General features: G+C 37.3%; 1 protein-coding gene across 1 annotated transcript in view; it reads right to left on the bottom strand.

The window, feature by feature from the left end:
* DNAH7 (dynein axonemal heavy chain 7) overlaps positions 1-16,079 on the bottom strand; it is a 256,795-nt gene that overhangs the window by 151,413 nt on the left and 89,303 nt on the right. Inside the window, exons 20-23 of the mRNA XM_069574477.1 lie at positions 14,812-15,005; positions 12,248-12,446; positions 9,067-9,207; positions 2,777-2,989 (exon numbers count right to left, since the gene is read on the bottom strand). Of these exons, the coding sequence (XP_069430578.1) occupies positions 2,777-2,989; positions 9,067-9,207; positions 12,248-12,446; positions 14,812-15,005 (747 nt within the window). The remainder of the gene's footprint in view (positions 1-2,776; positions 2,990-9,066; positions 9,208-12,247; positions 12,447-14,811; positions 15,006-16,079) is intronic.

Below are 16,079 nucleotides of genomic sequence, written 5' to 3' on the forward strand. Positions count from 1 at the left end.
AACTGTAAAGTTAAAATACTATGAAATCTCAAGCTCTTTAATAAATAATAGCCATACTATAAACAATATCTTTAAAATTCACTTTTCAGACATCATTTAATTCAGTAGAACAATTCGACATCTAATTTCCTTGGATAAGATTTGAAGTCGCTGGCCTCAATTTTTCCCATAGAACTTTGGAAAATATATTTGTTCTTTCTCATATTTTCTTTAAGTTTGCTAACACTACTTTATTAAGGTATAATTGACATACAATATTATATTAGCTTTAGGTACATAACATAATGATTCATTTTACATTTATTACAAAATGATCATCATAATAAATCAACATTTATCATCATACATAGTAACAGAATTTTTTCCTGTGAGACCTTTGAAGATCTACTCTTAGCAACTTTCAAGCATACAAAACAGCATTATTAACTATTGTTGTCATGCTGTATATTATATCCCCATGAATTACTTGTTTTGTACTTGGAAGTTTGAACCTTTTGACTCCCTTCACCCCTTTCTCTCACCTCTCAACCCACACCCCCAGCCTTTGGGAACCCCCAGTTTGTTTTCTTTATCAGCTTGTTTCGTGTTGTTCTTTGTTTTATTTTCTTTTGATTTTTAGATTCCACATATAAGTGAGATCCCATGGTATGTGTTCTTTATATTGGATTTAACCTCTTATCAGATATATAATTTGAAAATATTTTCTCCTATTCAGTAGGTTGCCTTCTCCTTCTGTTGATGGTCTTCCTTGATGTACAAAAGGCCTTTAGTTTGATGTAGTCTCACTTGTGTGTGGTTTTTTGGGTTTTTTTTTGTTTGTTTGTTTGCTTTTGTTGCCTTTGATTTGGGTGTCAAATTAAAAAAAAAAATCCCTATTACCAAAGTCAAGGTGCTTACCTCTCTAAGAGTTTTATGGTTTCAGGTCTTACACTCAATTCTTTAATCAATTTTGAATTAATTTTGAGGTATGATGTAAGATAACAGTCCTACTTCATTCTTTTGCATGTGGTTTTCCAGTTTTCCCAATACCATTTATTAAAGAGATTGTCCTTTCCACATTTTATATTCTTGGTTCCTTTGTCATAAATTACCATACAAATGTAGATTTATTTCTAGACTCTGTTTTGTTCTAATGATCTATGTGTCTGTTTTTATGGCAATACCATACTGGTTTTATTACTTCAGCTTTAGCTTCATTTATTACTTTAGCTTTGTAATATAACTTGAAATCAGGAAATGTGATGCTTCCAGCTTTGCTCTTTCTCAAGACTGCTTTTCTATTTGGGGTTTTTCCTGTTTCCATAAAAATATTAGGATTGTTCTGTTTTTTGTGAAATATGCCAGTGGAATTTTGATAGAAATTGTATTAAATCTGTAGATTGCTTTGAGAAGTATGGACCTTTTAATAATGTTAATCCTTCCAATCCATGAACACAGATCTTTCCCTTTATTCATGTCTTAAATTTCTTTCATTAGTGTCTTATAGTTTTCAGTTTATAGGGCCTCACTTTTTTTGGTTAAATTTATTCCTAGGTATTTTTCTTTTTGTTTTTTTTTGAGCAATTATAAATGGGATCAATGGCAACCCACTCCAGTACTCTTGCCTGGAAAATCCCATGGACAGAGGAGCCTGGTAGGCTGCAGTCCATGGGGTCGCTAAGAGTCGGACACAACTGAGCAACTTCACTTTCACCTTCCACTTTCATGCATTGGAGAAGGAAATGACAACCCACTCCAGCGTTTTTGCCTGGAGAATCCCAGGGATGGGGGAGCCTGGTGGACTGCCATCTATGGGTTCGCACAGAGTCAGACACGAATGAAGCGACTTAGCAGCAGCAGCAGCAGCAGCTTTCTTAATTATTCTTTTAGATAGTTCATTATTCTTCTATATTTTCAATCATTTATTCCACGAGTTTTCACTATAGAGTATTATCATCATCACCATTTTATATCTAAGGAAGCTGGCGCCTGAAGAGAGCAACTTAACTTGCCAAAGTCACACAACTGGTAAGGGGAAGATGTAGCATTAGAAACTATGATTCCACAGTCTGAACTCCTAACCACTATGCACACAGCCTCATATAGTGTTCCAGGGTTCTGGTTCTTTTAGCTCTTCTCCTTCCACTCCATACATCCCCAAAACCTTTCACAAAAGTGACTATGACGAGAAATTTCGAGTCTGTATCTCCAATCATCAGCTCTCTCTTCCCACTCTCAACAGGCCGACCCTTGTTCACTGTACTCTGCTCCTCCCGCTTCCCTGATGGTGACCGCCATCACCAGCCACCCAGATCCGCTGATAAAAGCCTTCCTCCAGATCATATTTCAGGTTCCTTCAACTGATCAATACGAGAAAAGTGTAATGACTAAATCAGACTACAACATTCTGATTTGTACATTCTTTAGATGTATCAGGAATCAAAAAAAAATTTAAACTGATTAGCTTCAACATTTTGCAGATTCAGCAAGCATAATGACTAATTTCAACTGAGTAAGTTTTTATAATTCCTCACAGTTTGTGTGTGTCTATATGTGAATATTTATTTCTATGTAACTATATATTTGGATATAGATACACACATAGTTTTCCTACCCATGACATACAGTTTTTGGCTGCCTTACTCTTCAATGTGGTGAAGGCTTGTTTGGGTATAGTTAGCCATCAGCAAGAAAAATCCTATATTACCAATACTATCACCGATGTGAGCTAGCAAGTACAAATTAAACAGTTGTGACCTGAAATTGCTGTGTAATAACGTTCAGTAATATTACTTACTTGCCAATAGTACCTAAGCTGACTTAACCACTCAAAGTCCGAGTCATCATTAACTTTCTTTTTAACAAGTGTTGTGAGAACATCTCTAGCATGGACATCCAGCACCACAAGGGCTCCCAGAGTAACACGATTTTGCTTGGACAATTTGCCACGAACCAAGGTGACAATATCATCAATTTGCTTGTTACATCTTTCCAAATATTCCTCAAGGGCCTGAAAGAAAATAAGATATAATTACTCAGTGTGGTCAGAATCCCTTTGAACAAAAATTTGTTGACCTAGCACACATACAGAGTATAGTAAGTATTTTTATCATAACTTGAAATACTACATAGCTTAAAAATAATCAATTTCTTTTTACTACAAAGGTATTAGGTTTTCAATGGCAACGATCTTTCAATTGAAAAATCTTTCAGTGGGGAAGACTGAAGGCAAAAGGAGAAAGAGGCAGCACAGGATAAGATGGTTAGATAACATCACTGACCCAGTGAACATGAATCTGAGCAAACTCCAGGAGATAGTGGAGGATAGAGGAGCCTGGAATGCTACAGTCTATGAGGTCCCAGAGTCGAAGATGACTTAGCAACTGAACAAGAAAAATAAATTAGGTGAACAATCTCAATCAGGCCAGACAAAGTAAACATACATGGTCTGTGGCTATCCAACATCCTTCCCTTTCTGCTTTTCAGGCCTGTATGTTCTGTGGTTGGGGTGAGCTGTCAATCATATTGTCCCATCTCCAAAGCAACATGAAGGAGGGAATGTGTGACTAGCCAGAGCAAATCACAATTCTTTCCAAGGACTACTATACTGATAGGAAGAAAAGTGCTTTCCACAAGACTTGGAAGACTCTGAGTACACCAATCTGAAGTTACTGAAAGCCTCCACCCTCACTGCAGAATAAAGCCCATAGAGACCAGCAGAGATGAAAAACAGACAACAAAAGAGAAACTGCAAGAGTGATGAACAGAGATCCTAACTCCAAATGCTCTATCTTAGATCCCATGAGTCCTTCTAGTACTCACAGGGCGCTGTGAGTACCAAAAGCTTCTGAGTAGGATTTGATGCTGGGAAGGACTGAGGGCAGGAGGAGAAGGCAGCGACACAGGACGAGATGGCTGGATGGCATCACTGACTCAACGCACATGAGTTTGAGCCAACTCCAGGAGACAGTGAAGGACAGGGAAGACTGGTGTGGTGCAGTCCATTACATCACAGACACGACTTAGCGACTGAACAACAAGAATTAACTATTTACATTAGCAGAATATATTTTTACTTTACTGGAAAAGCCAGACTTAGGACTAAAATTTAGCTTCAAACTGGGATAAATTAAGTTTTTTAGGAACTGTATCATATGAATCAATGAGAATTCAGATTGGCTAAATTGAATAAATCATGATACCAAATTGTTTTTGTTATATTTTCTCCATTGTAAACTGTTCTGTACAGTAAACTAATGAATCTAAAAATAACTACTATTATATAATCTGCCAAAATAAATCTGGTCTGGAATAAAATATTTTTATCATACCTCAGTTCAGTTCAGTTACTCAGTCATGTCTGGCTCTTTCCGATCCCATGGACTGCAGCACACCAGGCTTCCCTGACTATCACCAACTCCTGGAGCTTGCTCAAACTCATGTCCATTGAATTGGTGATATGCACAATGATACATTTACTCAAAATCATATACATATTTTCAATAATCCAAGTTTTGATTACTTCATGCATTTTTAGCCCCTCTAATGCCTCATACTGACTAGTTCCACAGTCAATATTCTTTGAATAAATAAATGGAAATGGATCCTGAGGGGAACAGGTCCTCTGGGAGCAGGACGTACAACAAGGTGCCATTATAGCATTAAGCTCTAGACAACTTGGGGTGTCTGCAGCGAGTGGAAATGCCTAGTCTTCTCTGAGGCTGCCAAGAAGTCTCCAGCTACTCAAGTAAAGTCATCGGTTTCAGATGTGAACCACATATTAATTAAGGAAAAAGTTATCAACACATAAAACACAAAAACATATGCTATCCTCCCAAGATAGAACTACATATTAAATTTCCTTAAATCATCAGTGCTTTCAAATACTAAAATATGTGCCCCTCCTGATGCTGCTACAGAACTTAAATAAACCAAATATGCATGCGATGTGACAGGGACAAGGCACACAGGAGCAGATGAAGGGCATATTGATGCAGAGTATTCACAAGCAGAGGAAAAAGAAAAGAATTTTTGAGGACACATACAAAGCTTAATTTCATTCCATGAAATTTAGCTATGTAAAACACCACAAAATACAACAGAAGAGAACAATCTAGCAAGCAACAGCAAAGACTCTCTAAATCCCACTAAATTACAGCTTTAGAGGACCTACATCTATGAAGCTGAGTTCCCCTGGAATAACAGTCACTCAAGGCATGGATTCTCCGTTTGTCTTTCTGTGTGAATAGTTCTATAGGTGTACCATATTAAGTGATAGAAAAAATGGAGTAAACTAATAAATGAGTGAATAAATAACCCCATCTCAGTATCAGTGGATACTGATGTAAACCAAGGTGTGGGGGGGGAAACTATTTGTATCTTTATACGATATGGTAAGAATTGCAGGCAGATAGTTTCACTTTTCACTTTCATGCATTGGAGAAAATGGCAACCCACTCCAGTGTTCCTGCCTGGAGAATCCCAGGGATGGGGGAGCCTGGTGGGCTGCCATCTATGGGGTCACACAGAGTTGGACACGACTGAAGCGACTTAGCAGCAGCAGCAGCAGCATTTTTGAGGAGAGGACACATTGAAATGGAATGACTTGAACTGTGTGTCTCTTGAGATTCAAATTATGCTTGGGAGGTAAGTAGAAACAAGAAAGGTTTACACTTAAATCCTCTACTTCAACTCCTACCTATTCTTACCAGAGAAAAATATGGTTTTGGCAGACGGGTGCAGTTTAATTAACACCACATTTAAACTGAAGAAACATGGAAGATGCCCGTGAATTTGCCCAGTTTGCTCACAACAAACTTGTTTCTTTGTCCCCTCTATTTCCCACAACAATGAATGAAAAAGCTGTCCTGGTGGTTTGGGGCCAGCAAGGAGTAAGAACCAGAAGGCTACACGTATCCCCAGTAACCCACACTGGCAATGGAGGAATCCCTTTGTGTGGGGAGGTGGCTGAATGGTAGCTTCACAATGAGAAGACAAAATGAAGTTTCTGGACTCATTGGGGAAAAAAGAAAAATGCACATGGAGACAGAGAGCCAAGAGTCCAGGAGTATCCAAGGGCTTATTGCAGTAAGAGAAACCCTTATCCCCGTGCTTTGATTTCCATGAAGAAAGACTTTTTCCCCTAAAATCCCTGATTTCCTGCCCCACATCTTTATTCTTTCCCAGAGGAGAAGTGGTAAGTTGGAATGAACTAAGCATGTGTTACTCAGCTTGTTCCTCTATGACATCTGCTTGCTTACAAGGAATACAAGACTCTCAAACCCAACATTCAGTGTTCCCCAATACCATACAGACAATAAGGCCAAACTCTACGTAAAAAAACATGTTTAAAATTCATGGTTTTAAACAACATTTGCAATTGCTGGATGCTGATTGGCCCATCAGTCAAGTGAAAGTTGATCTGCTTGAAATCCTACTTTAAGGATAAGAATGCTGCACTGAATGCAGTTTCTGTTTTTAATTAATAATAGCAATTCAATTAATAATAGTAAATTCATATATCTTCTAGAATAACTAAAAACAAGCTTTACTCAAAATATTAACTAAAAAATAATAGAAAAAATAAAAATAGTCAAAACAAGTCAATTAATATCTTCTCTTCATAGGGCTTCCCAGGATCTCCTTGCAGTCCAAGGGACTCTCAAGAGTCTTCTCCAACACCACAGTTCAAAAGCATCAATTCTTCAGCACTCAGCTTTCTTCACAGTCCAACTCTCACATCTATACATGACCACTGGAAAAACCATAGCCTTGACTAGACGGACCTTTGTTGGCAAAGTAATGTCTCTGCTTTTCAATATGCTATCTAGGTTGGTCATAACTTTCCTTCCAAAGAGTAAGTGTCTTTTAATTTCATGGCTGCAGTCACCATCTGCAGTGATTTTGGAGCTCAGAAAAATAAAGTCTGACACTGTTTCCACTGTTTCCCCATCTGTTTGCCATGAAGTGATGGGACCAGATGCCATGATCTTCGTTTTCTGAATGTTGAGCTTTAAGCCAACTTTTTCACTCTCCTCTTTCACTTTCTGCCATAAGGGCGGTGTCATCTGCATATCTGAAGTTATTGATATTTCTCCCGGGAATCTTAATTCCAGCTTGTGCTTCTTCCAGCCCAGCGTTTCTCATGATGTACTCTGCATATAAGTTAAATAAGCAGGGTGACAATATACAGCCTTGACGTACTCCTTTTCCTATTTGGAACCAGTCTGTTGTTCCATGTCCAGTTCTAACTGTTGCTTTCTGACCTGCATACAGGTTTCTCAGGAAGCAGGTCAGGTGGTGTGGTATTCCCATCTCTTTCAGAATTTTCCACAGTTTATTGTGATCCATACAGTTAAAGGCCTTAGCATAGTCAATAAAGCAGAAATAGATGTTTTCTCTGGAAGTCTCTTGCTTTTTCGATGATCCAGCGGATCTTGGCAATTTGATCTCTGGTTGCTCTGCTTTTTCTAAAACCAGCTTGAACATCTGGAAATTCACAGTTCATGTATTGCTGAAGCCTGGCTTGGAGAATTTTGAGCATTACTTTGCTAGTGTGATTACAGCCATGAAATTAAAAGATACTTACTCCTTGGAAAAAGTTATGACCAACTTAGATAGCTATTCAAAAGCAGAGACATTACTCTGCCAACAAAGGTCCGTCTAGTCAAGGCTATGGTTTTTCCAGTGGTCATGTATGGATGTGAGAGTTGGACTGTGAAAAAATCTGAGTGCTGAAGAATTGATGCTTTTGAACTGTGGTGTTGGAGAAGACTCTTGTGAGTCCCTTGGACTGCAAGGAGATCCAACCAGTCCATCCTAAAGGAGATCAATTCTGGGTGTTCTTTGGAAGGACTGATGCTAAAGCTGAAACTCCAATACTTTAGCCACCTCATGCAACGAGCTGACTCACTGGAAAAGACTCTGATGCTGGGAGGGATTAGGGGCAGGATGAGAAGGGGACGACAGAGGATGAGATGGCTGGATGGCATCACCGACTTGATGGACAAGAGTTTGGGTGAACTCTGGGAGTTGGGGTGATGGACAGGGAGGCCTGGCATGCTGCAATTCATGGGGTCGCAAAGAGTCGGACACAACTGAGGGACTGAACTGATTGACTGACTCACTTACTACTGTGTGAGATGAGTGCAATTATGCGGTAGTTTGAGCATTCTTTGGCATTGCCTTTCTTTGGGATTGGAATGAAAACTGACCTTTTGCAGTCCTGTGGCCACTGCTGAGTTTTCCAAACTTGCTGGCATATTGAGGGCAGCACTTTCACAGCATCATCTTTCAGGATTTGAAATAGCTCAACTGGAATTCTATCACCTCCACTAGCTTTGTTCGTAGTGATGCTTTCTAAGGCCCACTTGACTTCACATTCCAGGATGTCTGGCTCTAGGTGAGTGATCACACCATCGTGATTATCTGGGTCATGATCTTTTTTGTACAGTTCTTCTGTGTATTGTTGCCACCTCTTTTTAATATCTTCTGCTTCTGTTAGGTCCATACCATTTCTGTCCTTTATCAAGCCCATCTTTGCATGAAATATTCCCTTGGTAGCTCCAATTTTCTTGAAGAGATCTCTAGTCTTTCCCATTCTGTTGTTTTCCTCTATTTCTTTGCCTTGATTGCTGAGAAAGGCTTTCTTATCTCTCCTTGCTATTCTTTGGAACTCTGCATTCACATGGGTATATGATCCCCTGAAGTAGGAAATGGCAACTCCCTCCAGTATTCTTGTCTGGAGAATCCCATAGACAGAGGAGCCTGGCGGGCTACAGTCCATAGGGTTGCAAAGAGTCAGACATGACTGAAGCAACTTAGCACAACATACTTCATAGTGTAGTTTTATTGAGGGCATAAAAGAGAATTATATTATGTAATTCTTCCTAATCCTTCTAAGTTCAGGAAGTTTCTTTGTCCTATTATCACTATTTTTGAAAGCATAAAAATGTATATAATAACAAGATTGAGGCTCCAGGATCCTTGGCTTTTGGGTAGATGGTCTTAATTTTTTAGAATAATTGTATTTTGGCAATAATCACTATTAAAGAAATGTTGAAAAACCTCGGGGTAATAAAAACCTACCTCTTGTCCTTCTGCAATAGCTGTTTGTACTTCTAATGTCCAAAAGGTTTGAGATACACAGAGAACTGTTTGTCCAGGCCACTCTCTTACCCAATTAATTCGTTCACATTGTGTATAGGCAAGAATTGCATCTTTAATTACCTAATTGAAAAAGAAAATGCTTAAAGGTAAACAGTTTCACACTTTACTTGAACAAGCTAAACAATGAAGAGCTAACTCTAAATGGATTAACTTGTACTGCTCTACTTCTTACATTTTAGCCAATTATGAATATTCAAATCATGTGAATAGACTTTTTAAAGTTTTTTCATACACCTGTGAGCAAACGGGGTCGCACAGAGTCGGACATGACTGAAGCGACTTAGTAGCAGCAGCAGCAGTGTGCAAAAAAAATATTTTATATAGCATTTTATTTTGCTGATATATAATCTATTTGTATGAACCGTATTATATGAAAGATTTCTTTGACCAGCCAAAGATGTCTTAGATAATTTTGGATTGAAAAAAAAAGCAATTTTATTACAAAATGTAAGTTCAAATCCAAAATGAGATCCTGCAAATTCAGATAATTATTTACTTTGAACTTAATCAGATCCCCACTCAGCCATGTGCACATGTGTACATGCACATCAGGAAAACTACATAACTCCTCTAAAGTTTTTCCTATGTTTCCAGATCTTGCTCCCTTTGATGCCAAAGGCTATGCTGATAGGGTGGATATAGACTTCATTCACAGAGAGTTGACAGTTGTAAATTCAGGAAGTGCAAGTCATGTGCTTTGCTACATATGTTTTCAGTGGATCCATAGACCCACTTTTTCAATCAGTCTAATTTATTATATCAACCAAAAATAGTAAGGGCCAACAAAGGTCCGTCTAGTCAAGGCTATGGTTTTTCCAATGGTCATGTATGGATGTGAGAGCTGGACTGTGAAGAAAGCTGAGTGCCGAAGAATTGATGCTTTTGAACTGTGACGCTGGAGAAGACTCTTGTGAGTCCCTTGGACTGCAAGCAGATCCAACCAGTCTATTCTGAAGGAGATCGACCCTGGGATTTCTTTGGAGAGAATGATGCTAAAGCTGAAACTCCAGTACTTTGGCCACCTCATGCAAAGAGTTGACTCATTGGAAAAGACCCTGATTCTGGGAGGGATTGGGGGCAGGAGGAGAAGGGGACGACAGAGGATGAGATGGCTGGATGGCATCACCAACTCGATGGATATGAGTCTGGGTAAACTCCAGGAGTTGGTGATGGACAGGGAGGCCTGGCGTGCTGCAGTTCATGGGGTCGCAAAGAGTCAACACAACTGAGTGACTAAACTGAACGGAACTGAACTGATGAGGTGATAGCCATGTCAGTGTTTGAATTTCTGAAAAGGTTGTCAAAGTTACATTTTTATGAGAAATATATAAGGATATGTGAACCTTTCTGGACTTTTATAGTTTAGCTAGGATATTTACAGAGCTGAATTGAAATGAAGGGCAATGCTGACTATTGATAATAAAGAAAATGTATTAATAAAAGGCCACAAGTAGCCTCAAAAAAGGCAGGTGAAAAGGGAGAAATGGGAGAAACACTGGAAAGACTAGAAGGAACAGTAGAGAAATGCCAAGGATGAAATATATATGTGTTCTAGAAGGATTCTGTGGAGAGAAGGAGAGGGAAGCATATAATCTAATTCACAGATTTCTATATAGTTGGAAGAGGACAAACATGATTACAGAAAGTTCTATGATATCATATATAAAATATAATACTAAACTATGTATACCATATATGAAAAATTAAATATATTTTGGTGGTATAATCTACATTAAACCCATGATAACACAATAAGGTAAGGAGCAAAGGTGCCAAGAACATGATATTTTATCATTTACAAATGACCCAAAATTCACATACTTTGGGCACACAGTAGCCCTTCAAGCATGCAAATAACATACAACACAACACAGTAACACACATCTCCTATCTGTAGTATTTTATATTGCATTTACTTGCATTTTCCCACCAACTTACACATGAACATTTGGAAAAGATATTTCCTATACCATTCCTTGCCAACCCAACTTAATGGTCTGAAATGATAACCAAAATATTTTATCTGAATACATTGGCAAAATTAAAAGATTAGTTGAAATAGTATTAAATATGTCTAAATTAATGAGTTATCACTGCACACATCAATTAACAAACCATGTAATCAATTTAAGCAATGGTCAAAGTAGAATTCATTTAATTGTTAATAGATACATAAATGAACACATTGTTTGTCAATACTTATCAAGACCTATGGAAGCTCATTCTCTTTGGTCCAGTGATCCTATATATATAAGGTATCATGAGAAAATAAACAATTCAAAGAAGCCATCTCTATCATAAGGATGTTCATTATAATTTAGTCCATAATAGGGGGAAATGGGAAACTGTCCAAAAGATTTTACACCTATTGAACAAATATAATTCAAGCAGATACTCAAATTATATTTGACAGAAAGGGGCATTAAGGTACATGATGTATATTAAATACCTGGATTTCAATGAATTTTTCAATAATGTATGATAGAATTTGAAAACTTAGTGAAAACTGTTGATTAGGACCTGATGTCATGTCTCCTTTTAGTTCTTGCCCTCAAGCTTCCCTGATGAATCATGATTTTTACTCCTGGTAAGGAACTTGAATGATAAGTTCACACTATGGTAAAAAATGAATTTAACTGCTCAACTAATATCTATTTGCCTCCATGACTTAAAATTCTCTAGTAACAAAAAATATATTACAAATGATTGAGATGATAATGTGTTAATATGAGATGTGAAGTAACTGTTAATGATTTTCTAACATTTTGGTACATATGTTACATATGCATAGAACAAAAGAAAGCACCATAGAAACTGATGTGAAACTGTAGAGAGGTGCTTCCTAGACAAGACTAAAGATAGACCATGTCGATTAAAGTGTATCTAATATCAAAAACACAAGAAATGAGACGGACTCAAGATAAAAAACCCAGGTTGAGTCATTACAAAAATAGTACCACAGACCATATCTTTGCCTTCAATCTATTATTATTGAATTGATAATTTATGACTCAGTTTGTCTAAATAACAGTACATGTATCAGTAATACATTAATATTCTATCATCTTTACTAGAAATAATAATAAATATAGCCAGCTACCTTGTGGATGGATTTAATCATAACTCTCTCTAACTCAACCAACCACTTCTCCACTTGACCTCTGGCTTTGGCTGTTGAAATGGTGTCTATGAGTTCCACCACCTCTCCCTCACTACTCTTCATGTGAGTAATGTCCAAACTTTCTGTAAATTCCACCTTTGCAATGCCTTCAAAACATTTCTTCAAGTGAGGTTGCACTCTGTCAGGAAAAAGAATGTTTAAAATAATTAACCGAATAAAAGAATTCCCTAAATATCAATGTTCTGTGTATTCCAAACTTTATTCAAAATTCATAAATGTGCATTATGTGTGAGGCCCCTGCTAGATGCTGCAGATGAAGTGTTGAAGGGAAAAAAAACATACACATGGCATATACATACAGGAGTCAAGTGGGAGGTCATCATTAATTGAATAATCACAAAAGACCTATAAAATTACAACTATTATAAGAGCTACATGAGGCTTTGTTTCCAGCACAATGAATTGAAAGACATAAAAAGTAATATAAGGACCAAATCAATCTCGACCAACAGATAAAACACTAATCTGAAGAATCTTCAAACGCACCAAAGTATATTGATATTTAAACTGGTATCTTCAGAGACTGCTTGCAAATTATACAACAGGATTAGAACTTTAAATAAATCAGCTACTTGGAAGGTGCCCAACTTTGGTCTACGCACTGTAATATAGATGGAACTGACTAAATTCCTCATTTTGGGCATGTTCTAGATTGCTTATCTCTTACTCTGAAAGCACAAGACACAAAACTAGGGATTGTAACAAATATCTAACCACTGTCTGATATATACTAGACACCCTTCTAAGGAATCAGCTGTAGGGATAAAAAGGTAAAAAACCTCAGCCATTATGGAGCTTATATTCTGCTGGAGGAAATCAAACAGTAAGCAAATAAGCACATTATAGAGTAAGCCAGATGACAAAGAAAGCTTGCTAGGGAAAAAAAAAAAACAAGGCCGAGAAGATAATCAGGAAAGGTGATTAGGGGATGGTAGAAGGGGTTGCAAGCTAGTGACCAGGGAAGGCCTTCCTGAGTGGCAGGTTTTGCAGAGTACATCACGTGAAATGCCAGACTGGATGAAACACAAGCTGAAATCAAGGATGCTGGGAGAAATATCAGTAACCTCAGATATGCAGATGATATCATTCTAATGGCAGAAAGTAAAGAGGAACTAAAGAGCCTCTTGATGAAGGTGAAAGGAGAGAGTGAAAAAGCTAGCTTAAAAGTCAACATTCAAAAAACTAAGATCATGACATCCAATCCCATTATTTCATGGCAAATAGATGGAGAAGGAAATGGAAATCGTCAGATTTTATTTTCTTGGTCTCCAAAATAACAGCAGATGATGACTGAGCCACAAAAGTAAAAGATGCCTGCTCCTTGGAAGAAAAGCTATGACAAACCTACACAGGGTATTAAAAAGAAGAGACATCATTTTGCCGACAAAGGTCTGTATAGTCAAAGCTATGGTTTTTCCAGTAGTCATGTAAGGATGTGAGACCTGGACCATAAAGAAGGCTGAGCACTGAAGAACTGATGCTTTTAAACTGCGGTACTGAAGAAGACTCTTGAGAGTCCCTTGGACAGCAAGGAGATCTAACCAGTCAAGCCTAAAGGAAATCAATCCAGAATATTCATTGGAAGGATTGAGGCTGAAGCTGAAGCTCCAAACCTTTGGTCACCTGGTGCAAAGAGCCAACTCATTGGAAAAGACCCTGATGCTGGGAAAGATTGAAGGCAGGCAGAGAAGGGGATGACAGAGGATAAGATGGTTGAATGGCATCACCGATTCAATGGACATGAGTTTGAGCAAGTCCCGGAAGATAGTGAAGGACAGGGAAGCCTGGTGTGTTGCAGTCCACAGGGTCACAAAAAGTTGGAGACGACTTAGCGACTGAATAACAACAAAAGAAGTCTTGAGAATATTCGGGTGAGGAGGATCCTAGGCCAAGAGAACAATATGCTGAGGGAGGAGGCTGACTCTTCTATGGGAGAACTGCAAGGACTGTAGAAGAATAAACAAGAAGAAAAGTAGTGGGGGATGAATAGGAAGGATCATGGTGTAGTACCTGGTGAGTGACTGCAAGGCACTGAGAGGGCACTACTTTTATTCTACATGGGATGCAGAATAGTGATGTGTTCTGAAAAATCTGTGAGACAATATGTGATAAAAAGAGAAACCCATCCCAGACTTAGAAAAATATAATTCAATGGTATTTCTTATGTTTTAATCATCAAATAAGTTGATTACAGGAATGATTTACAGCAGTCTTGAGTTATTACATAACATAATCATACATAACTGGAGGAAATGGCAACACACGCCTGTATTCTTGCCTGGAGAATCCCATGGACAGAGGAGCCTGGAGGGTTACAGTCCATGGGGTCACAAAGAGTCAGACACAACTGAGAGACTAACACAACAACGACAATCATATACAAGTTCTGCATTATTCTGAAAATTAAATTTAAGCAGATCAACTTAGCCATGTATGATGTACGCATTATGATATATATAGTAATATTGATATGCCTTACTTACCTAGTGGGATCTTTAGTCTCAGATAGGATCTCAAGAAGTTCATCATTAGACAAGAAAAAGAATCTAGGGAAGAAGAGACGTTTCTTTTCCAAATATTCATTAAGTCCTTTAAGAATGAGTTCCAAAAGCTCATTAGATTTTTTCAGCCTCTCCAGCATCCTCTCAATAGTTACAACTGACAGAACATGTTTATCCTAAAAATAAAAGAAAATTCACAACTCAAAAATACTAGATACTGACTTCATATTATAGCTGAGATTGCATGGTTTTAATATAACAAAGGTTACACAAATTTTAAAGTGAATACTTTTTTTTCAAAGTGCTCTTGCCTGGTCTAGATCTAACCAGCCTCTTTAATTACATAAAAGCCACGTTAACTGGATCCTCAGTTCACTAAACTTATTTCTGGTACTTAGCCAAAGTGAGTTTGGTATTCACTGAAAGATCAATCAAAAATTTCAACTGTAAATTGTTTCATACAGAAATTTGATTCCACTGCAGGAAAATGTTTTTGTTAATAGACTTTCAATGTGACTGGAAAGAAAGATAATTTTCTGCTTTGTTTTAAAATATAACAACATAATGGGAACACAGCAATTTAATCAAAGAACAAAATAATTATCATTAATACCTGTTTTTTCAGTAGAACAGGTTCATATGAAATATGCAACACATACAATTCACTTATCTTTAAAGTGGTGCAATTTTCTAAAGGCATTTTATTATATTTCCTAAGAGTTTTATACTTCAAATAAACATTTTAAAATGCACACAAAAGTCAGCATGACAGAGATTCAGGTCATAATTTAATGTGCAACTCATTAAAAAAAAAGTATGGAGTAGTACTCTTGTACTTGATTAAAAAAATTAAAATGATGTTCTTAGAGTGCCACCTTGTGGAGAAGTATGGTTTTCTTTATTGGGGGAAAAAAATGAGTTGTTAATAAATGTGAAAAATTCCTTTCACAAATTAACAATGTTTTATTTTCAGCCAAAGAATATACCACAATTTGCTATTTTAGATCGCAGATTTGAAAGTTAACAAATTCAGTTATTTAAAACAACAGTTCATATTTCTTTCCCTAAATATTATAATTACAAAAGAAGTACTTCTGGAAACACTTAGCATTTGAGTAGGAAAACAATTTTATTGAATTCCTGATGTGAAACCTATTAATCTAGATCAGTTTAAGACTCTGAACCAAATATGCTAGTTCTGAATGAATATGTATGTGATAATCTATGTACCCTGGTATATGGTCTTAAGA

This window comes from Ovis canadensis, chromosome 2, assembly GCF_042477335.2.
Source record: "Ovis canadensis isolate MfBH-ARS-UI-01 breed Bighorn chromosome 2, ARS-UI_OviCan_v2, whole genome shotgun sequence".
Classification (NCBI taxonomy): domain Eukaryota; kingdom Metazoa; phylum Chordata; class Mammalia; order Artiodactyla; family Bovidae; genus Ovis; species Ovis canadensis.